Raw genomic sequence first — 25,733 nt, forward strand, 5'->3', positions numbered from 1 at the left:
GAATATTCTCATTGCCTTGTTGAGATCTCACTGCATTGTTGAGAACTAACTATTTATCTTCAGTATGAGATAAATAAATAGAAAATGCCAAAAGAAGTATGAGAAGAGAGAATGTCATTGGGATAGTTGGAACAATGAAAATAGAAAAAAAAAAACATTTTAGTCTGGAATATAAAGCGTATAATGACATCCATATCAAATATATTAGGGGAAGAGCACCAATAGTCGTCGTAGGTAACTTCACGCACCCACAGATCCTAAACGGTACATCGGATTTTAATTTTTTTTTTTAGTTGTCTTCGTATGCGACTTAACTGCTTATAGCTATTGATCTGGCTTTTGGGTAGTAACGATGCACACTGTGGAATCAATTATGCACACAAAGGTAAAAAAGTACACATTTCAAAGTGTCGCCTGATACCTAACTAAAGATGTTCCAGTAACCATCAACTCAAAATCACTAGTACTTGTTGACAAATGTCCCAATAGTGGTGCACAAATGTTCCAATAGTGGTGCACAAATGGGCCAATTATGAACAAAAAATTACAAAAAATGATCGACTATTGGTACAAAATAAATTTATTAATGATGTTTTCACTATGACGGCTATTGGAAGGTCAACATGACAATAAGATGACGGTTATTAGAACTATGTTATCTATTGATGCTCTTCCCTTAATAATTTAACAACTTAATTTCAAGAACATTCACCAAAGAAATGATTTAAAGATATAAAAAATTATTATCAAATTGAAGAAAAAAGATTAACACTTTAAAAAGTTAAAAAAAGAGACTCTTTCCCATAGATGTCATAAAAAATTCTTAGACTTCTTCAAATGCTTTTCTAACATAGTTAATATGTTGTCATAAAACCACTACTTTTTCTTCCGCAAAACTGGGTAGGAGGATCATATTCGATTTCAGACTGTAGAAGGGGTGAAAATGCAGAGTTTAAGGAAACACGTGATTGATCGCCTTCATGGGAGTGGAAAGGATTCGATCCCTGAACCTTCTTCCCTACAACGACGCCAGATACACATCGAGCCAGGGCTTCGAGAAAAAGCGGTATGCCCTGGCCTCTTTTCTTGCATTTATTTGCAATTTGTCTTTGTATTTTCTGCTACTCAACTCAAATCCTTGAATAAAACACGGGATTACTTTGTGATTATCAACATTGATTCATCGTCCCTCGGGAAAAATTGAGGGAGGAGAATCCTCGGTTTATTGTATATACTTACAGCCGATTTGTCGTTGCATCACAGCCTTTTGAAGAACGTTTTCTACATTATAGGTCATAGCTAACCTTTAATATCGTTTAAAACAATCATATGCGGGCATGAGTGCTAAACCGCTTAGTTTGCAGCATGAAAACATGGGATTTGTGGATCTGTGAATTCTCCATGTGCGGCACCCAGAGTAAACCTCATCGTAAAATAACCTCGAGAACATTCCAAGGGCTGTGCCTAGAATTGCTTTTAAATTTTAGGGCGCTAGGATTTTTAAAAACATTATATAAATCATGAAGTATTCGTAAATGTGTTTTTTTACTATTGTCTCTTAAGATAATTAACTTCTTAGTTGGGACCATTGTATGTGGATGTTATAATCTTTATCTTATGATTTTAAACTATCACTTTTAAAGTTTTTTATTATAATAGTTTGAATGAATGAATGATTTTACTATGGGACCAAGAAATCACAGCCTAAACTATCTTCATATTGCTTTATATTGCTTTCAATGTCAGATCTCCTGTTATGAATCTTGACTAGAAAGCTAGCAGTCTGGTTGATCTTATCCTCATCAAATAACGATGCATGTTGTCAGGCTTCAAGATGGTCTCATACTGAGCACAATTATCATCATACGCTGTGCACTCAAAGAGAAAGTGCCATTCCATCTCAATTGCACCCATCCTGCAGAACAAGCAAGTTCTCTATTCCCATACCTCTTTGGGCCTTTTCCACCTACCCGTTTCACACCTGAAATGATGTAAACCTGTCCTCAATTGTGCCACTAATAGCCTTTTCTTCCCTTTAATAACTGCCCCTAAATATGCTTTCTTTCCATGTTCCCGAGTTGGGTTAAACTCTTTAATGTAATACGCTTTTTTACGTCCAATGCGGTTAGTACACATGGCAGTTTGAAACTTTTCTATGACAATCTTTTTTATTTCCTCATTGGTAGTAGGACATTCGTGCAGCTTGATGTTCCACTTGTTCAACCACTTTTTGTTTTGTTTCATCCAAGTTTTCTTCCTACGGTTAAGATCCTCTTCCATCGCAATTTTGGGCCACTGTAGGTTATCCATGTTTTCAACCTTCTTTAGATAACTTATTAACCGGGTTATCGCTGACGCCTCCAACGGAAAAGTACCTGCTTCCGCTAAAAGTATTTCATATGGTACTGATGTTTTCACTTTGAGATTACCTGTGATTAGGTGTTTTTGAATTCTCTCTAACTGTCTCTGTCCATAGTTTGACTTGCTGCCTTCCCAAACTTCGCAACCATAGAGAACAACCAGCATGACCAGCAAACCAAAAAGAGTTTTCTGGGTTTTCCAATCCCACAATTCAGCTTTTCTGTACCTATTTTGGAGTAGATATGATACTTTCCATCCCCCCTATATCCTTTTCTCTCTACAAGTCTCCCAACTAAGCTTATAGTGGAAGTCAATCCCAAGATGTTTGTATTCTTTCACAATTTCCAACAGGCTGCCATCAAAAAGGAAGGTAATTTGTTTAATATTTATTATTACTCTCAACTGCTTTTCGTCAAATGAGAGTTTTCAATTTAAAGTCTTTGTAGTGTTTGTTGTACTCTATTGCTTCATGGTCAGTTCATTGTTCTTTCATGCATCTAGATCTGTGTTTCATTTCAACAATTCAGGACTGATACTTCCAGCACTATTTGCACATTAATCTTTGTCAATTTTAATCATAGTTGAGTACAACATAAACAGACATTAGTTTCCAACAAGATAAAATATATATTAGATTTTATAGATCATATTGGTACCGGGGCAGTTAAATCTTTGGGGTTTTGCTGCTAGTTGTTTGTCAGTTTACATGACAGTGGTTAGATTTTGAAAAGAGGAATTCCAGCTTATGAGTCAGAGATCTCAGATTCTCAACAACAAGGTGGAATTAAGAAGGTGAAGAATTTTTTAGAACGAGAATTGTCTCATGGAAATAATAGTTTGGGTTCATGATAAATACCAAGAAAGCCTTGCGAAACAAGAAGAGTTGTCTGCTAAGAATCAAGCATCCAAGGATAAGTTGATACTTGCTGTTGCTAAGAAGCTTGGAGTGGAAGGAGAACAGCCCCTTAATGAAGATAATAAATGAGAAACGAGTAAGTAATAGTTTATGAATGGAAAGGAACGGCCCAAGTAGACAAAGGCAAAGCTAAGGTAAATGAATTCAATGACCCCCTTTTAAAGCGAAAACAAAGGTGGATTTCAAAGATTTTGATAAAAAGGTTAACAAAATAGATGTTTACTTTAGTGTCCATGAAGTCAATAAACCACAAAAAAATTCTTTTGCAAATTTTAGAGTAAGTCTCATGCTCTGGTTTGGTGGGAAAGCTATCTAATTGCTTGTAAGAAGTGTAATCGGCTAGTATTGTCTAGTTGGAAGGGCTTAAATAATTTCTTGAGAAGAATTTCAATTCTATTGGGCACAAATGTAACCAAAATAATGATTGGCAATATTTTAGGCAAGACAACAACCATAAGGTGCAAGATTATGCCATAAATTACTGTAGATGAGCTATGTTAATGAATTTGGTCTCGGAGGAAGAAAATATGATTGTAAATTATATGGGAGGACTGCATCCACATGCAAGGAAAATAATCATCTACAATAAGCTTTAATATCTCGATGAAGTATGATTACAAGAATGCTACATGTAAGATGAGAAGTGTTATGCCAGAATGAATGATCTAAGTATACTACTGCTTTTTGAAATGTGTTCTGCTGTCCTGATCCTGAAACTGTTGCAGAACATAGTGTATATTTTTTAAATTTTTTTACATATTTCATTCTAATCTTAAAAACAATATAATAAAAATTCTACTGCATTACATGTTTGCAAGGACCCAAAGAATCATTTGTAGATATTGTGTTAGAGATGGAGATATTAATACAGTGTTGAAAGTTGCATCCTGAATTGGGTTCAGATAATTGTAGCAAAGGGGACTCTGAGAAATCCATGGTCACCTTATTGCACCACTACTAATGTAGCAAGCAAGGGAAAGAGGAGCTGAGCAAGCTCTTTCAAATCACAGTCCAAATCAAGAAGGAATAGGTAAGCGCCCTTGTTGATTCTGGTTCATAATACAATTTGATTTTGGATGAAGTTGTAGAAAGGTTTGGCTTGCAAACTAATGACCATCCACATCAATATTGATTCGTTGGCTGAAGAAAAGTGTAGAAATTCAAGTTTTGGATCACAGTGTAGGCAAAGATTGGCACCAAACTCAAAATAAGCACAAGGTTTTTTCCTCAAAATAGGGCAATAATGACAGGCATCCAAGGACATGGGATGAGCTTGTGGCATACATATATCAATTTATAAATAGGGCAGTTCATATATGTATCAATAAGTCACCTTTTGAAGCATGCTTAGGTTGTTTGTGTACTAACCCACTTGATTTTGTTTTGACTTATCAAAGAGAAGAAGAAGAACTAGATGATGTGACATGGATAGCAAAAGTCATTTGAGAGCATTAAACAAATCCATCTTAAAGTGCAGGAATAGTTGGAGAATTCTCATGCTAAGTATAAGGTTCAGCTTGATCAATACTATTAAGAACACACACATTCTAGGTGGCAAACAAGGTGTGCTTGTACTTGAGCAAAGATAGATTCATAGAACAAGCAAGCTAAAAACAAAGCTTTTGGATATGGACAATTTACCATCATGGAGAAAATTGGAGAGAATTCTCATTGGCTTGGATTGCCTCCGTTCATGAGGATGTACTCAGTATTCAATTGTGAGAATTTGTATTTATCTGTGACAAACATATTGGATGATGAAAAAGGAGGACAACCACTACCCTCTATTGAATACTTACTCTTGGATGCTTAAAGAGAGTTGCAGGATGTCATATCCCCCTCATACTTTAATAGGAGAAATTTTGTCTGGATTTCAAGACTCCACAAAATTTCCAGTGTATCCTTAAATGATGATATTTTATGATTATTATCAATTGACATCGATTAATTTCTATTATATTCTGATTATTAAATTCACATTAAAATTAACAATTATTAATATTCATTTTCATTATAAATGACGATTAAAACTAACAATGATAAAATGACTACCGATGAGTTATTAAATTAAGATTAAGAAGGGCAGCGACCCTTCAAAGGAATCACTGCCTCTAGAGAAATGGCTGTGTGTTCATGGCCTTTCACCACCGGTGGAAGAAGATAAATAGCCCTCCAAACAATTGAAGAAGGCACGGATGTGATGAGAAGATCAATTCCCAGTTTGAGGAATTAGTGGAAAAGAATACCTCCAGCAGAATCGAATTCAACAAGTCAGTGATACAAAATATAAGAAACCTCTTTTTCCTGCAGTAATAAACATAGGGCAAACTGGCACGATTTCTTATGCATACTACAGAGCATCTGTTTCAAAATAGATCAATTATTTGATGGATAAGAAATAGAATAATCTATAATTCAGTATAACCTTGCTATTGACCGACGATTAATGATCCGTATTATATTGGTAATTAATTATTGACTAATGCTTAAGTATTGCCTTGGTGTTTAAGGATCAATATTACATTGTTAATGCTGTGATTATTGTTATTATTATTGAATTAAGGACATGGCTGCCAATAATTGTGATAATGGATATAAGTTAATAAGTTCTCCATAATTTATGTTTAGGAACCCAATCATGGTAAGAGAAGAGAGGGATCTCAAATAGGGGGAACGGTGTTGGGGTCACCTCTAAGCACACCACCTCATGGTATGTGACCAAGGAGTCCCCATGAGGCCAAAGGGGGGTGAAGATGCTCTGCCTTTGGGCTTAGGAGGGTTAGACTTTCTGGGCACCCTATTGAGAGAAGTCCTTATCCTCTCTACTATGGTGAGGGGTCGAACTATGTATATCTAATCATGTGAGTAGGAGAAGTGATGTGATTGAGGGGCAATGGTTATAGGGATGCCACCTCATATGTATGGCATGTGCCCCATGAGGCCAAAGGAGGGCAAAGGTGCACTTCCTTTGGATCTAGGATAGACGATCGCTAGGACACCCTACCAAGTCACTTATCCTAGCTTCCTATGGTTAGGATTTTTTATTTAGTCTAACTAATTTTACAGTCAAATTGCAAATTGTGATTTGTGTTTTCAATCTCTATAATTTATAGTTTAATTTGTAATTGTTATTTACTTTATGTATTATAGTTGTATGTTGTTTCCTAACTTGTTGCAGGTTTTTTTCCTTAAAAGATAAAGGTATTCTCTTTTTAAACCCTCCCTTATTGATTGAGAACAGTAGTTCAGGGTAAAACTAGGGCATTCCATAAAAATAGACATTACAAATTTAAGAATTAGGGCAGAATTTGGGCTTTTTAATTTAGGGACGTTACACAGGATGTGGTGTTGCAGAGAAAGGTCAAAGAGATTTGAGGATAACCACAAGGGTTCTGGAAGATCAAACTCAAGGGAAAGACACGAAGGCAAGCAAGATGTTTCTTCAACGAAGAAGTGGATTAAATCTTGTACATTTCTTAAATCACTAAGCTTTTCTAGTAACAAAAGCCCCCTGAAAAGAGAAGGTGTGATTCATGATGACCCAAGAAAAAAACAATTAAGCAACCAACGAATCTGTTAAAAAACAAAGCTGATAAAGGGATGTTGTGTATGGTGGTGAAATTCTCAAGTATAGCAAAGTGGCAGTTTTGTTATTTTTGAAATGTTTTTGAATTTGAGAGTGGTGGCTGCAGATGTATCATGGCACTTTTATCCTAATGTTCCTTGTAGTTTTGGCCCATTTCAATCAAACAAGCAGAGTAAAGGCTAGAAAGATTAATTTTCAGGTTCCTTGACACTTGTAAGACCTTAAGCACACAAAAGGACAATTTCAATAAATTATATCTGGGAGAGGCATAAGCTCATGCAACTATAAGAGTGAGAATTGGAGAGCGGAGCTGGTTTTCAGAGAATATGATAATAGGAAGATTGTTGTGTATATGCACTTTCTGATTTCTTTGTAACTGCTTTTAGCTGAAGGAAGGAGAGGAAGCCATGTGTTTACAATTTCTAGCTGGTTTGCCCTGCACCAGGATTTCCACATCATGTTCTCATCATGTTTGTTGTACTTAATTGTTTGATGGTCGTTTCATCATTTTCTCAGACAAATACATTATTATTTTGCTCCAAAAGGTAAGTACACTAGTTCCAAATTATTTGCATTTTGGCCTCAATTATTTTGAATCATAATTGACATCTATATTTTTTAATGAACATAAAAACTAAATTACAAATCAAAGAAGCTGCTTCTGTAATGTCCCCTACTAGGGTTTGGTCGGTTTTAACCATAATTAATCTATTTTCAAAGTACTTATGACTTATACTAACTTGATTAATGGTCAAGTCTATCTTAACATGAATCCAATCTGTGATGTTCTATCTTTCTTTAGTCTATCAAGTACTTTCTAACTTACCTTACTAAATAATTAATCCTATTCGGATTCATTTATAAATCATTTTCGTATTTATTAATTACTAGTTATATGGATTATCACTAATTTCTAGAAGTACTGTATTAATTATTATTATATTAATATTTATTATTATCAATATCTATATTTACAATCCTTATATTATTCCTTATTTAGATTTGAGTAGATATATACATAGATAAGTAGACGAGTTAAACAATATTACCAATAATTTATGTGTTATCTAATAACCTATTATATAAATTATTAATTCTACCACTGCCTAAAAGCACTAACTATATTTAGTGGTTGTAAGATGACATGTCGGATCTGGTCTGCCACTGTATACAGAATTAAGAATGACTGTCATACATATTGCAGTCTATACTAGTATTATTAATATTACTACTAAATTCTGCATAAGAATATTATCAAGCTTTATATTAAGCATACATACTAAACACCTCTCCTATGTATATCCCCGAGAATTAGGATGATACTGCCTGTTACTGCCATATTCTACTTTTGAGCGATCTGCTAGAATAAAATAAAATAGTCATTTCTCCCCCCCGAATCCTTACTACCTATCCTTCCTTTATATCCTTATGAAGAGATGTATTAATTCACCAAGGATGTATTGCTTATTAATCTTTTAATATATAAGTTGTTTGCTCTATGTAATTTGATGTCTTCTTAACCTTAACCAAAACTCCAATCGCTGCATATTACACTCCAATCACTTTTGTTAATTGATATCTTTTTCTTACCAATAATCGCTATCCTTCATTATACCCATTAACCGCACCTCTTCATTATCATGATGCCTATGGTTTGGACTTGTATGTTAATCGCATCTCTTCAATATGATTAATCTCAATCTTACGTTTGTTAGTTTACGTTTGCCAATCATTAATATTGAATATAGTTTATCATTTTAATGATAGGCTGTCATTGTTGAAGCCATGTATCCCTCAGCCGATGTCTGCCTTTTCCACAAGCTAATCGATGGTCATTTGACGTGGCAAGAATTGCGCTCAACCTTTGGTCCGTTTCCTCTTAGCATCGGACATATATCTTTATCCTCTTGTCTATGTGACTTGAGTGGGTCTCCACTCCCAAGGGCAATGGTATCGGATCTCTTACTGTTGATTATGGGCAGTATGCTTTAAGCAATACGTTAAGTCTCTTCCCATGATGATGATTGATAGCCACCCGATGGTCTTCTGTTCATCTGCTCCGGTGATTCTTTTCGACTTAATGATTATAAGGGTGCTTGCAATATCTTTATTATTTTTTTAAGTATATAAATTGTGTTTATAATATGTAAATTATGTTTATTATTTGAATCATGTTTATAATAACAAAATATTAATTTGAATATCTCTAGAATGCTATTATTAATAAATATTAATTAAATAGCAATGTTTAATAAATAAATTTTAAATAATTATTTGTTGGTAATTATTGTATTGATTAATAATAATAATTGATATATATATATATATAATGATCAAGGAGGGGACATGACAGCTTCTTTACTACAAACACCATCAAACCTGAAACCAATTAGATTTTCTCCCAACAATCAAGATCAAAACTTTGCTTCGATCTTTTAGCTGAACTTAGCATCCATGATTATGTTGATGTGGGCCAGCTCAAGCAGTATGAGCATTTCCACTTGGAAGATGTTAACATTGTTGCACAAAAGTTTCCTATAGACACCAACCAAATGGGTTCTCTGAGATTGTTTTTGTAAAGAATGTTTTCTTTTTCATGTAGCAATTGGGGACAGCTTCCTCTCAAGGGTGATGAAATGATGAGAGTGACTCAGTTTGCTCACTACTAGAAAGAGAAGAATTCCCATTGCTTGCTACTATGCTAAAGGCGCTAAGGGCCACTCAGACTAGATTAGTTTCAATTTGGTCTCCGAAGTCTTCCAATTATCTTTGTAGTGTTTGTGATACCATTGTTAAAGATTTTTGAGATTGGCAACTCTGTAAGTTTATGGAAACATGAAACACTTCTGGGCCATTTCTGCATTGATTGGTTTGTAAAGAATTCAAATGTGTCCCGACTCCAATTTTTTTGGGTTTCTGTTAGATTTACATTGCATCTTATGTAGAGATTTGTTAACTATGCCTCTGTGAGTGCTCTTTCCACTCTGTTACAAGAAGTTAAAGAACTGGCTTGCTATCCTCTTTATTAGTTGATATTTATGCATGCATATTCTCCTTTCTTCCTCTACAGTTTAGACAAGTTATGAATTTTGAAGTCGCTAGTTTAATGCGTATCAACAGATTTCCACTTGTCTCCATCATTTGATTTTTATAAACTTCAAAGTTATATCTGTTCCTGAGAAGAAAATTAGGCAATTGAATTAAATCAGCTATTGCTGCTAGTAGGTAGGTATCAAAATTTCCTAAGCTTGAATTGGACCAGAACTAGGAGGATTTGATAATCCTCTAAACAACCTCATCAATGCCCTTAACATGTACCTTTTCTTAGCTATTTGCAATGAGAACTGCGAGGTAATATCATATCTTGTTACATTGGATATAGTATCTGCCTTTGTGTTTTCTGACGATGGCTATTATATTAAGCATCCCGTGGAAATGGAATAAAGAAATCTGTCAAATGTTTTTCTTGTGTTAGGAGTTCATATTTTTAGTAGTCATTAAAAATCCATGATGACACACTGTCTCTCAAAGAATGCCTTTTGACTAAGCAAGGAGGAACAAATAACCATTACTGTTGCTTTCAGTATCCTGTTTATTCATATTGTTATAAAATGTGTGTTATCATAATTTTTAAATTGTTTTATCAATGATAATACTTTGTAAGTTCTGTTTTCGTTCTTGTTTATAATCAGCTATTGGAAGAAGATCCTGCACTGAAGAAATTCAAGTCATACAAAAAAGGCATTTGGAGATTGCAGAGGGCTGGGGATGTTATTTCAATAATTGTTGTTGCTGGTATGTTTGCTCTCTATTACTTGATTGTGTTTAAGCTCTTTGAAATCTTATGGTTATTCAAGTTGTGCTTCCTAGCTATTTTGTGTCTTGCCTGTTATTTTGCTGATCTTCTAATCCCATATATATTTGACAAATTTCCTGTAAGCAACTAGTCTTGTTATGTTGCTTTGATGCCTTTTTGTTCATTCTGTTCGATAGAAAATTGCCAGACTCAGCGAGTCCGAGTCCGAGACATGCTCGCCGAGTCTCTGGGACTCGGACTCGGACTCGTCTGAGTCTGGCGAGTTTGGCATAAACTCGCCAAACTCGGCGAGTCTAGTGCCTGAAACTCGGCTACTGGCTGGGTTACGTAAAATGACAAAAAAAAAAACATTTAAAAAAAACTTTTTAAAATCAATGGTCTCGTCTTTGTTCACTACAACCTCCGCCTGAGAATGAGAAAAATTAGAGTTACAACATGTCAGCCAATAGAAAAATAACACCCAACGCCTTTATTAAATAATAAGTTTTTTTGGCCTCGCGGGGCGCTGCCCCTCGACCCCGCCCTGTATCGCGCAAGGGGCGCTGCCCCTTGACCCCACCTTGGGGGTGCTGCCCCCAAACCCCTGTCGAAAAATATGGGGGGAAACTGCATTGATAGAAGTAGGGAAAATTTAACCTCCGAGTTTGACACTGATTGGATCAACCAGGTAGATATAGAGCCTAAGACTGTAGCCATGGCAGAGGAGGAGCGAAGAGCACGAGCACAGATAGGAGATTCAGAGGCAGATAGTGACACGGATGTTCCTGATGTTGGTGAGCATGGCATGGTGTCACGGGGAGCGGCTACGGCTGTCGAATCATCCAGGACCTACCTTAGATGCCTTCGCAGGGGGCCGGGCCAGGAGGGTGCAGCCGTGCTGGCTCCTCTAAGCCATAGGCTTGTAGTTGTATTTACCTTTGGTATTTGTATGAAACATTTGATGATGATCATATGGTGACATGGATTTTTTATTCCATGAGTTTTGTAATATTGTACACATTTGACAATATTTATATATCTATGTTTGTTATTTCCTTCAGCTACAATTTGCGTTTATGCTTATGTGATTGATGTATACTTGTGTATGTAATCAAATGAGCCGAGTTTGATGATGTTATTGTGTCTTTAAGGTGTATTCAATAAAGGATGCCTGAAACAAGTTTTAAATCTTTAAAAATCTCTAAATTTCTTGAGTTTTTCACTTTCCCGAGTCCAGCCGAGTCTGAAGCCGAGTCTGACTCTGAGTCCCGAGTCCGAGCCGAGTCCGAGTCCCGTTTCTTTGGTTCGATTGTGTGAGATGTGTGATTATGAAGCATACAGAATTATCTAGTGCTCTTGTGGCCCATATGATCAACTGTTATATGAAATTTGAATGCACACTAAACGCCAATGTCAAGTTGAGGCCTAGCATATTGGTCATGTTTCTCCAGCTGACATTTGAGAACTTGATAGCTTTTTGATTTGGAACCTGCTAGATGGTATTTATTTCCAGAGTCACTCCATGTTTAACATGGTTGTTCAGATTTTTTTTGAACTAGGTTTTATATTTCTTTCAAAGTATAATTCATTATTCTCACAATATCATGCAAATATAATTATTCTGCAACACTGGCCCTAATAAGTGAGATGCATGCCAGTATTTATGCCTCTCTTCCATCGATGTCAAATACCTCAACTGATTCTTGGCCAATACTGTTAGAGTCTATGTTACCAGAAATGAACAGTTAAATTAACAAGAATAACATAAAAAGAAAATCCAAATGTAATTGTGCTTATGTTTTGGTAGCCAACATATGGCCGTGATGATTCTATCTTTTGATTTGTCACCTCCATATCCATTGAGATGGACTCTTGTTTAATCAGTCTCTTGTTGGGGTGTATAACAAATTTTCTGCTGTACAAAATTGATTTTTTTGCTATCTTATTATTGATTCTGACTGCCTTATATGAGATTCTGCCAGTTATTTTAAACACTCAATATACATCAAAGTCTTGCTGTACAATTTTTTTAAGCCAAATGAGTTCAACATTACAAATTGCGAACTGTAGTTTGGAAATGAGGTCTAGGCATGGACTTGGTAGCCCAAACATTTGACCTGGACTTGGCAGATATTAATATGTTTAGTAGTGTTCCACGGCCGTTGGGGATGGAGGGATGCGGGGACAAAGGGACTAAGTTTGGGGATGGTGGCGGGGGTGGTGGTGGTGCTGATATACATATAGTACTTGAAAAACTAGTTGTGAAAAGATGTATAAGAATTATATTTCAAATGAAACTATGGAAAATTAGTAAAATTATAAAATAACAAAATGGCAAATACTTAATACGAAGATTTCTTGAATGCTAAATAAGATTTGACAAATTCATTGGAGATTTCTATTATATAGAAAATATGAATATCATAAAGATGATTACATCATTACAATGAGTAGCAATAGCATTACAATTACTAGCATGATATCAAAATAAGACTTAAGTACAAATATCAAAATGTCAAAATGTAGTGAAGGGAGGTCTCTAATCATCTGCAAACTCCTCATCACTAGAACTGGTGGACTCCTCATGGTCAAGTTCCCCCAAACTAACACCAACCAGCCCTGCATCTGAAGTGGTAGCATCCTCATCAACTTGTGATGGCTCCATTGGCTCTACATCCCATCGTGCCGCTAGACTCTCTTTGTACATAAGTGTCTTGCGGTCAAAGAGACGCAAAGCACCATGTATAGCCACAAGCTTCTTTGCTCTCTTATTGGTAAGTCTGTTCCTCTTAAGAGAGTGGATGAAGCTATATGTAGACTAGTTCCTCTTAGTAGCTGAAGAACTAGAAACATGAGATAGCAAACAAATTGCTAGAGTGGTAGTCAAAGATTTCCGACCATGACAATTCCGCCACAAAAGTGGGTCCTTTTGTGCCATAGTTGCTATATCCATCTTTGCTGCGTCTGAATAACCCCTAAGAGTGGCAAATTTGGTCCACTTAGTGCGAATTGTGTTGGCATCTCTAGCATTAGACATCTTCTTAATGCACCTAAAGAACCCTGTCTTCACCTCATCATCTTGAATCGGTGTAACTCTACCAGGCCTAGCCTTGTACCACTTAGGATTTAAGGCATAGGTAGCCATATGCAAGGGAGTGTTGAGCTTGTCCCATTTGCGTTGAATGATTGGCCGAATGTGCTCATTGTAGGATGCTAAAGTGGGGTCCTTCACTCGCATAGCAGCCCTCATTTGGTCAAGCATAGAATCGATGCACTTATACACCTCTCCAAGGTTAGGTGCATCCCCATTCCCATATCTGATGACCTAGAAAATTGGAGCAATGATGGAGACTATGTATTTTGCATTAGTCATAACACATCACTCTTCACTATCTCCTTCACCCTCCTCCTTTGCTCTGTCTTTGCCTCGGCCCACCTATTGCACTTTGCCGTCATAACTATGAGTTGCAGTGCCTATTGCAACTCAATCATTCTCTCCAAGAGAATGAAATCGGATGCATATCTGGTCTCAACTGGTTTCAAGAACTCCTTTAAGAAGGTCCGAAAGAGTGCATGTGAAGTGTGGTGGTTGCAGATAAACATTTGCACATCTGCCGCATTGCTGACCACTCATCTAATCTAGTCAATCTTCCCCATGTCCTTGAGTGTATTGTTCATGGCATGCACACACCATGGAGTCCACCAAATATGTCTGTAGGCTACCTTAATAAGTTTCCTTGAAGCTCTACACACATGTGCTGCATTTGTCACTATTTGGACCACATTTTGTGGCCCAACCTCCTCAATAGCCTCCTCGAGGACTTCAAATTGAAAATCAGCATCTTTGCGATGCCCTGTACAATCAACTGATCTGAGAAAGCATGAGCCCTCTACACATGTAACCATGATGTTGATGAGTGGACAATGGCTAATGTCTGTCCACCCATCCATAACTATGTTGCATCCAGAGTCCACCTTACATGCATTCATCTTGTCCATCAAAACATTGATCTTGGAATAGTTCTTATCCAAGATTGTTGTCCTCAATTTGATCTCACTTGGTGGCACATATGATGGTCCTCCCTTCGCCACCATCGACAGCATCTCCTTATAATAAGGAGACTGAGCTACATGAAATGGGATGCTATTGGCAAAGAAGAACTTGCTAATGGCATCATCTATCTCATCCTTCAGTTGCCTATTGAACAAATCAGCTATGGGGTTACTTTGCAACTTGCGTTTCCTGTCCCCTTAACCTTTCATGATTGGGCCATAGCACCAGAAGTGGATGAAGGTCTTGACTTCACTGCTCTTGTCTGCAATGTATGAGTAGAAGTATGTTGCTGGCCTTGCTGAAGTTGTGCCCTACCAGACAAAGTAGTAGGGATTGCAATTGTATTGTCTTCAGAATGCCCCAAAGCTTGTTGATCTCAATTCTATAATGAATGTTTTTAGGATTGTAAGAATTTGTCAAAAATAGCCAAGATCAAGAGCTCAATGAATAGCACAATAAGAGACACAAAATGTTGATAAGAATAAACTCTATTTTAATCAAGATGCAAAATAAGATCAATTGGATCATTACATACAATGTAAGATGAGCCTGCTTATAAAGGCAAGGCCATATGGATATGTGAGCACACAAACATGACATGTGGTTCAATGAGATACAAGGGTAGGTAGGGATAGGTAGGAGAAATAATAAAATATTCCACAAGAGGTGGATCACCCACCGAAGGTGGATTGTAACAACAAGATAAGACCGCAAAAGGTAGTACATGCAACTTCTCTATGTGCACACTTCCCTAAGTGTCTCGTATGCAAACTACGATGAGATGCATTATCCCAAGTCAACTTAAGTAAAGTGTAATTATGAGACAAAATTTACACCAACACCCCCCCTTAAGTGCAACTTAGGGCAATGTAGATTTAAGTTAACAATGCAAGATGGGTCCTGGCTGCTAGGCCATGTTAGGTACTCATGTACAAATGCAAATGCAATCAAACTAGTGCAATCTCTCACAAACGAAGAAAGGGAGAAAACCCAATGGGAAAAAACTCCCCCCCCCCCAAAAAAAGAGATGAAAGTAAAAATGTGTTGACTGTGCTTGCCGTACGATAACTGGGTGCTGTATGATGTAATAAAAACGTGCCAGGTGTCGCTGATTGTGCGCTGCTAAGTTGGCTGCAGGGACGAGTGTAGTGACGCCACATGGTGGCTTCAATGCGCAGATTAGCAAACACTTCCAATGGCGTAGAGGATATGGGGCCCACTAGGGGCTATGGTGTTTGTCGAAAAAAAATGTTAGGAGGAGCCAGAGAGAGTCGTTGGGAGCGTAGAGGGACGGTGGCTGCTGGGAGGTGATGGTAGTAGTGGCTACGAAGGGATCGGTGGAGTAGTACTGAGGCGGAGGCAGGGGCCAAGGCAGAAGCTGCCGAAAGGAAGGGGGTGGCAGAGTTGTTGATGGGGCTGAGCATCGGGGTGGAGGTTGCCAGGAGGAAGCCGAAATAAATACAGTATGCCGGCGGTCGGTAGGACAAAGGGAGGCAGGGCCCCCCAAAAATACAATCCCTGCAGAATATTTAAAATGCAGTGTAAACCCCCCGCCCCCCCCCCAAAAAAAATAAAAAAAATTGTTTTTTCTTTTTTTGAATAATAACCTTTTACATAAAAACTGCAAAATATTAAAAAAAAACAAAAATTAAATAACTTTTCGCATAAAATAATTTAATTTATTTGAAAAAAAATTGTACAGTACGCCCAAATGGGCAAAATTTTTCCTCCAAAGCCCCAAAAATGATATTCACCAAATATAGGCAAATTTATACTTAAAATCAAGGTTGCATTGAGACGAGGGTACTTGGAGACTGGTACCGGTACCGATACAACTATTTTTTTAAAATAGGAGACGAGGGTACTTGGAGACGCCAATTTTTTTATAAAAAATTTAATAATTTATAGAAAATCTGAAATAGGTGTGTATATTTGTAAAACTAATTATGAATATAGACAATGTATAAGGAAATTGAAGGCAATGGCCCAAACCAACAAGTTGAATATTTCAACATTGCAAATCCTTTTGCTATTATATGTGATTATATATATGATAATGTGAATATAGATTATATATATAAGAATATGAATATAGATATACTCACAAGAATGAAGAAAGAAAATATATATCATAGGAAAATTCTTGACTCTCAAGGATCTAATAGAATTTATCCCCATTGCACATATTGGAAAGTCTACATAAAGGAATTAAAAGAACAACAACAAGAATATAGAAAATATGAATATCTTTTGAGTTTTGCATCAAATTACAAATATTTGAATGGCAAATACTTGTCTTGTTAGCTCACATTGACTCCTGCCTTGCGTTGGCTTATGTTTTCTCTTTTGTGGTGTTTTTATCCTTCCAACTTTCCGGTGCATTACACTTTTAATTTTTAGGGGTTTTTGTTTTATTTGTGTGGGAGTTAAAGCCTTTTGCATGGGAGATAGCGAAAGTCTTCCGGAGACCACAATTGAAAATCTCTTGCAATTGGAGACATCTGAGGCAAGGTCTCCGGTACTAGGACGCGTCTCGGAGATGTCTTGGTCTTTGAGACGCATCCCAAGGGGTCGGAGATGGGTCTCCGTACAACTATGCTTAAAATTCATGGAAACGGCCTCCAAGATGCAACAGTGAGGTTGAAATCACTGTAGGCGCCCCCAAAATGCACAACTCTTTAGATCCAAAAATGAAATGCTCCAAAATGTCTTCAAAAAGACTACTTAATGAAGCCCCAATGGCTTTGATATCGTCTAAGAATTTGTCAAAAATAGCCAAGATCAAGAGCTCAATGAATAGCACAATAAGAGAGACAAAATATTGATAAGAATAAACTATATTCTAATCAAGATGCAAAATAAGATCAACTGGGTCATTTCGTGCAATGTAAGATGAGCGTGCTTATAAAGGCAATGCCATATGGATATGTGAGCACACAAACATGACATGTGGCTCAATGAGATACAAAGGTAGGTAGGAGAAATAATAAAATATTCCACAAGAGGTGGATCACCTATCGAAGGTGGACTGCAACAACAAGATAAGACCACAAAAGGTGGAATTTCTCCTACAAACAACTTCCCTATGTGCACACTTCCCTAAGTGTCTCATATGCAAACTATGATGAGATACATTATCCTAAGTCAACTTAAGCGTAATTATGAGACATAATTTACACCAACAAGGATCTTCCAAAAAACGACATGGATCCACACCTTTTCCTCTCCAAAAAAGGAAGTGTGCATTGACTTTAGTTATGCACAAACGTTTTATTGCCACTTCCTTGTGCCACCATCTGTCCTTGATGTGCCTGTTATTTTTGATGCAAACTATTTGAGAGGAGATTTAGGATCACAAGGACCTTAGCATATTGTGCCAATAACTCGGAAGGGCAATCTGTACTAGTTGCTGCACTTGCCATGGAACTAGATTTGGCTCCAAGATCAGCCCCTTGGTCACCCCCCTCAACATCAGGTTCATACTTTGAATTATTTCCACTATGAGAATGGATTTCTATCTCATCCTCTCTCATGTCATGAGAGTTCATTGTAATAGTGACACTGCATTTCACAAAATAAAAATAAAAATAAATTCAATAAGCATGTAGTTTCAGCCTAGTTTAACAAATTTCAAATTTGAAAACAAAATTTAAATTTTAAAATTTGATGTTGAATCTTAAGGGCGAATCATTCATCATTTTGCCTTCAAGATTCAACATCAAATCTGATTTTAAAATGAAATAAAAAAAAACAAGTTTAAACAACAAAACGATTGAAAATCAGAAAATGAAACAAACAAAAATCAAGAAATAACCTTAACTTGTGCTTGAAAAATGTCTCCAAAATGTTGTAGAATCCTCTTCCTTCTCTTCTTGCTCCTTGTCACTCCTCTTATACTTGCACTCACTCTTTTCACTCCTTCAATCGCTCTTTTCTGAGTTTTTTCTCCCTTTCACCTAGCTAGTAAAAAAAATCAGAAATGCAAATGTGAGTAAAATCAATAATTTTAGGGGGTTTTGTAATGCATAGGGGGCATTGATGGGGCCCACGTCAAATTAGGGTTACCCACAAACCCCAAAATATCATGTAAAATAATTATTTTAATAATTTTAAAGTGCTTTTTCATGTTGTGCGAAGGGAGACTCCTATGCATCTCCCCGACCCTTGAGGGACGTGTGAATGCCTCTAAGGAGCCTTGGAGATTCCTTGGAGATGCTGAGACGTCTCTACGTCTTCGGCGGCTGGGATGCCACATCCACGTCTCCACGTCCTAGAGACGTCCCTGTCTCGGAGACGTGGGGCTCGGGGGGGAGAAGGGGGGGGTGGAGGGACGTGTCGCTGTGTTTCTCTAATGTTTAGGGAACAAAAAAGTCTATTCTAAGCATTATTTTGTTATAATTCATACATTGCTTGTCATATGATCTTCAAATGCTCTAAAATTAAAATTTCAAAGTTTGAAAGTCAAACAATACATTGTGTTACAACAAAATATTAACTATAGACACATAATGTAATGTCCCTTTTTTGAAGTGGGATTTAATGATAAATAATAAATATGTAATATAATTAAGATTTAATGAAGTTTAACAAATGGTCAAAAGACATGAAATGAAGAGTTGTGACTCCCTCGAACATGAGATATAAAATGGAGATCATTTCATTTAAGAACATCCATCAATTGTCATTTGAGAAAGGAAAACATCAATCAATTTGGAAATAAATGATTATTCTCAACAATGAAGTGTGTTGACTCATCAAGATTTGGGTATAAATGGCAAATCAATTTTCCAAGCAAAGAAGGGAACAATCCATCAATTCATTCAAGCATCAATACATCCAAGACATCAAATCAGAATTTCGTTCAACAATAAATCAACTCAGAAATTCGTATTTCAAGTACCAATCAACAATCAACTTCAGTATATCAATTTAGAATATCAATTCTCAAACCATTCAGAATATAAATTCAGAGCAGAAATTCAGAAATACACTCAGCAATAAATATAATTCAGAAAATCAATCCAAGCAGCAATCATTTTTTAAACATTCATGTATTATTCAAGATTGGCATTGTCAATCTATCAAGAAATAGTATCATGGGGTGAGCTAAGGGTTGGAAGGATGGGGTCCTTTCATGCCCTTGACAAGCTAGGGATGGGGTCCTTGGTATTGTCACTGTTGAGTTAGGGATGGGGTCCTTAATTCAGCAGATTTGCGAAGTATTTCCAGAGAATTCATGATTTGATCAACTTTTGGTATTGTGCTATGATCTATTGACCTGAATATATATCATACATCTGTAATCTTGGATAAAAACTATTATCATATTTTGAGTGAATATAATTGTTTAAAAGAATATCCCAAGAGGGGATATTACATATTGATATAAAAGCACATCTGTTTACTTACGTCAAAAAACAGTCATACAATATACAGCCTCCTTTCTCCCACCTAGTGTAACTTAATTTTTTGGGCCTTGAACTAGAAGCTAAGTTGATATCAAAATGAGGTTTGATTGTTTCCTCAAAAATATCTTTGTTTTCCTCCAATGTATCCACCTCTGTTGCTTTTGCTGATGCTCTTTACAATTTAGTAATATTTTCATTAATAAACATGATATTATTGTGTTGTTCTTCAACAATCCAATTAGCAAACGGATTGACACCATCCAAGTCGATGACATCATGGGGATGTTGAGACATGGACAAGCTAGGACTCGAACCTAGGACCTTCCATACGCTGTTGGAGTGCTCTACCATTGAGCTACTGGCCCCTCTTGGACCAGTCCATCGTCGGTCCGGGTGTGGCTTATTTCCAACACCAACACCCCCCCTTAAGCCACACCTCTCGTGTGCTTGGGGCTCCTAGCTTGGACCTGGCTTTAATACCATGTTGAGACATGGACCAGCTAGGACTCGAACCTAGGACCTTCCATACGTTGTTGGAGTGCTCTACCACTGAGCTACTGGCCCCTCTTGGACTAGTCCATCGTCGGTCCAGGTGTGGCTTATTTCCAACACCAACACCCCCCCTTAAGCCACACCTCTCGTGTGCTTGGGGCTCCTAGCCTTGACCTGGCTCCGATACCATGTTGAGACATGGACCAGCTAGGATTTGAACCTAGGACCTTCCATACGCTGCTGGAGTGCTCTACCATTGAGCTACTGGTCCCTCTTGGACCAGTCCATCGTCGGTCTGGGTGTGGCTTATTTCCAACACCAACAGGGGACTCTCCATCTTTTTGGATCAAAGGTGAATGTTGATTCAGATGAAGAGGTGGTCATTGAGGCGCTCCTTGATCATCTCATTTTTTTTTTTTTGCGCTCTGTGAGTTTTGGTGAGGTTTACTAGCTTAGATTTGCCAAAAAGTTGGCAAGTTTTTCCATTTAAATCACGTCATGTCAAAATTGAGGAAAGAAACATGGGTTAGAAACTGCAAAAACTCAATGTTTTTGGCTTTTTAAGTATTGTTTATGTCCTAAAAAATTATGAAAATGTTTGTACAATGAAGGTTTGTGTGGTTTTGAAGATCTTCATATGGGCTTCGTGGTAGGGGCTTTACCCCTTGACCCCACCTTGTATTGTGATAAGGAACATGCTAGGGGCACTGCCCCTGGACACCTGAATGGTTCTGCCACCAAACCCTCATGATGGGCATTGCCCCTTGACCTCATTGGGGGTGTTGCCCCTAGACCACCACCAAACTCATTTGGTATATTTTCTAGCTATATTTTCAATTTTGCATAATATTTATATATATTTTTCAAAAAAATGCTTTTCTGAAAAATTAAGTGTTTTTTAAGATGTTGAGTTTTGTTGAGATTTTGCTGAGTAATCTCTGAGCTGAATTTTTTTTGGCTTGCTGAGTACTTTCGTAGTCCAAGTTTGTGAACTACGGTGTGAATGCTTTTAAATATGCTTCAATTGTTTTCACACTGAAAAGCAATATAGGGTTGGGACAAATTGCAAATAGCTAGCCTCTAAAGATTTGGTGTGCCAACATTGTAATTTTGTGGATGCATATATGCTTATGTATAATTAGAGAAGGTTGATAGAAATGGCTATTTCCTGCTTGCTATAATTTGCATGTTTGCATACAATTGGAGTGAATTGGTAGAGGAGAGTTCGCACACATTTCTATGAGATTAAATAATTCAAATAAACTAAGCATGGTGAGAGGGATTTTGGGAGTGGTGGGCTGTGAATATTCAAGGCTTATATTATATTTGTTTGTAGGCTTATTTTCATTTACAAGGCCATGACATTTACTTAAAAAACTCAGCAATCATGGATCATAATGAACCCTATGATTTCATATGGTTCTAAAGAGGGGTGTCAGAAGTAGAACACTATTGGTTGAAATGGGTGACATGGCAACATAGGCATATGGCCATTTACGTGGATGAGCCTGCAGGCTATGGATAATGCCTCACCTTTTTTAACAAATTAGGCTTGTGGAGACATGTGGTGGTGTCATTGAGATTTGAAAAAGATAGGGAAGAAGGTTGTGAACTTATAGAAGCCATTGATCTCAAGAGATCAACAACTCCTAATGTGAAAAAAAGTAAAACAAAGCCCACAACTTTTGGACACTTGGCCATTGTCTATCTGATATATCCAGTGTTTAATGTAGACTCTTCAAAATGTTTCCAAGGGTGTGTTGTATTGAGTGAAGTGCCATTGGTTGGCCTAAGTGACATGGCATAGGTGTCACGTGATGAAATCTTTTCCTCCCCGGGTATATGGTGCAGGAGCACAGACTTGACATCATTTTGGTTTAAGTGTGACTTAGGAGTTTTAGGGTTTTGATTTCTTTTGGTTTGAATAAAGGTCCATGGTGACCATTTTGTATTTCCTCAATTATATGTTTCTTGTATGGTCGGTTTTGTGTCAATGATAATAAAATAGGAAAGAATGCTTAAACAGTGGTAAATGGAACACCAACTATCATGGTATGGCTGTTGGTATCTAGATTTTTGATGTTTTATATGCCTCGGAAGCTATGAGGCAAGAGTTGTTGGAAGTTACACTGCTGTTGAAAGATTGAAGGGAGAACGAATAGAAATTATTCATTTTCTGTTGCTAAAACTGTTTCTTTTTGTATTCTTCTCTTTGGTTTTGCACGACTTGTACGGTCTGTTTCTGATCTGAATTTGAGGCTAGTAAATCGAGTCATGGATTAGTGTTCTTTTGAGTTTGTAGGAGTTTGGGTGGTAAGGAAGATAGAAGCTCCTGTCATTTCTACGACAAGAAGTGTTTGAACTCGAGGGGTCTGAGAGGTTGAGAGTCTAAGATGTAAATGATTACCATTCCACCTTACTGTAAATTACTACCAGGTGGAATGGGTCGTGTTAGGGTTAATTTCATGGTAGAATTAGGTTCTGCAGTAGAGGATGGAGAGGAGGTTGTCTTCTTTCAAAGGTAGACCTAGCATCCTCATGTGCTAGGTTAGGATATCTATTGTTGTTTGATAAGTAAGAAGGCCCTATGAGAAGGATAGGTGAACGGTGAGAGAGAGTTAATTCCACCCTCCGTTGCATCATTCTTCTTCTTCTTTTTCTGCTGACTAACTAACTCCTTCCCCTTCGTCTTGGATTCTCCAAGTGTATTCTTCTTACGTTTAGGAGCTTGGCTCCCCTCATCTGCATGAATCCCCAAATCGCTAACTGTTCTATGATCATTCTCAAGAAAGGATTCCACTTGTTTCTTTTTCTCATATGTGAAGACAACACCCATATCTATCAATTTGTTCATTTGCTTGTCTACCCATTCTTTGGAGAAATCCATGATGTCTCTCATAAGTACATGCAATTCTATCACCTCCTGCTTTAGGTAATAGGATAGACTTCTTCATTTCACTTCCATACTGTGGATGAGTATGATCACTATCATCCAATATCTAATAAGGAATGAGAAAGAGTTCACATTTTCTCATAAAATCTACGAACATCTTGGACCACATTCTTCTCTTTACTCCTTGCTCGTCCATTAGGTTGGCCCAATAATCTTCAATGTCCATCTTGTGTACGAATTTGTCTCCTCTGATCCTCTCAACATTCTTATGCGGATCAAATCTGTCTCTTTTCTTATATATTCCAAGGCGATAGAATGCAAGCACATCAATCACCGTACTAGCTGCAGCAGCGGATTGGCACACTTCTATTGTTTTCCCAATGGCAATAGGAAAAGTCATCCCTGTTCTATGTTTCTCTTTTTGGATGAAATCATATTCTAGAAGTTGTCTCACCACCTCAAGTAGAATCATTTTGTCTATAGGATACCTGGGAAGCTTGCATGGTTCGGATTGGAATCCCTGAATCCTTAGGTATGTGAAAGTGGGAAACTGTATGTACCACGATCCATATTGTACAATCAATTCCGTTGCCTCCTTGGACAACCTCTTGTGGATTCCACCTTGCAACATCCTTGTAATATACATGGTGAATGCATCATTCACCCTCTTGTAATCTTCAACTTATGCATGTCCAACTATGGATAACACTCATAGCTTTTATACTGCCCTTGTCCATTCCTGACTTCACCTCTGCATATCAATCCTTTGTATGTAACGAATCTTGCAAGTATATACACAAGGTAAGAAGTCATGGCGAATGACTTAGTTCTTTCCACATTTCTCAACTGAAAATCCAGATTGTCATTGATGATTTTTGACCAATTGATCATTGTTCCTCTTATACAATCTTGGATAAAATAAAACATCTATCCTTCAATTAATGCGCCCTGTGGCATCCCCATCACTCGGTTAAGCAGAAATACCAAATCGCTATATTCCTCTTTCAAGTCTGTGCACATGAGTGTCTTGGGAGCCTTGGAATGATGATGCCTCGACTCAATCATCCACTCCTCATTCACTATGGTCTTGCATGCATCTGCCTTCAACTTGTACTTCACTTCATACTCTTCCTTTGTTCTATCCTTCATGTCTGCACTGCAGGGAATTCTAAACACTTCCGCAATCGCATCCTCAACAAGGTAGGCAATGGTTACCCCTTTGGGAGTCAGGATCATTCTGGAGAGAGAATCATAGTGTCTTGCGCATTCCAAAATTAACTTGCTGCATTGTATGGATTGTGGAAATCCAACGGCATGATTAATACTACTCCTCATGATGTTTGCATAGTTAGGAGAGGGAATCTGGTTCCTTGTTCCGAACATCCTTTGCCACATCTGCTTCATATTCAGGAAGTGCATGTTTGTGTTCGTGATATCTTTCCATTGGGATGACATTTTGGATTGAGGATAGATTCCCTCTTGGACAATCTTCAACTACTCTTGAACTCCAATCCCGGATTTAGACATGGTACCTGTATGAAGCTATAAGTCAATAACTTTGGAAAAATTGTCCTGATAGCTATTTTCAGAATTGAATTAGTTCTGATTTCTAATGATCTGGACAAATTTAGGAATGGAAATCAAGAATTCAATCTATATTCCTAGCGAATTCTGAAAATAGAATGTAAATTGATAAGAATAGGGTCTAAAACCCTCATAAAACCTTTAAATATCATCATTTTCAGACTTAACTAAGTCTGAGGACACTTAGTATACTCAGAAACTTCATCAAATTTAAGGTCGTAGGAGTATACCAAGGGTCAAATTTCACTTGGAAAAGGTGAATAAAGTTCTGATTTTGAGTTTCAAATGTCTAAAGACACCTTTTCAAATTCAACAATGGCTGCCAATAGGTCTGAAGACATCCTGCACCACTTAAAATCAGTCCCATAAGAAGGCTGCAGCCATGTATAAACACTTGCAATTGATGGAATTTTACCTCCCAAGTCAAAGTTGTCAAATCTGAGCACAAAGAAGGAGCTGGTAAAAATGTCTAAGTCTGAGGACAAATCTGAAAATGAAGGTTTCAGACTCAGGTTAGTGATGAAACTCTACCAAAGGCTCAGAAAAAGACCATAAATGCCCCAAAAATATCTCCTTAGTAAAATCGTCCAAAAGTGGAGTGGTCGGAAATGAAACTCCAGGTTTGAGGACAAACTGAAAATGG

At 37.3% G+C, this 25,733-nt stretch overlaps 1 protein-coding gene across 1 annotated transcript in view; it reads left to right on the forward strand.

Annotated features, from left to right (window-relative positions):
• The first annotated feature begins 848 nt into the window (after positions 1–848).
• Positions 849–25,733, forward strand: part of LOC131060767 (succinate dehydrogenase subunit 7A, mitochondrial) — a 33,662-nt gene continuing 8,777 nt past the window's right edge. Inside the window, exons 1-2 of the mRNA XM_057994152.2 lie at positions 849–1,066; positions 10,556–10,658. Coding sequence (XP_057850135.1) covers positions 944–1,066; positions 10,556–10,658 — 226 coding nt within the window. The 5' untranslated portion in view covers positions 849–943. The remainder of the gene's footprint in view (positions 1,067–10,555; positions 10,659–25,733) is intronic.

The sequence above is a fragment of the Cryptomeria japonica genome, chromosome 10, assembly GCF_030272615.1.
Source record: "Cryptomeria japonica chromosome 10, Sugi_1.0, whole genome shotgun sequence".
Classification (NCBI taxonomy): Eukaryota; Viridiplantae; Streptophyta; class Pinopsida; order Cupressales; family Cupressaceae; genus Cryptomeria; species Cryptomeria japonica.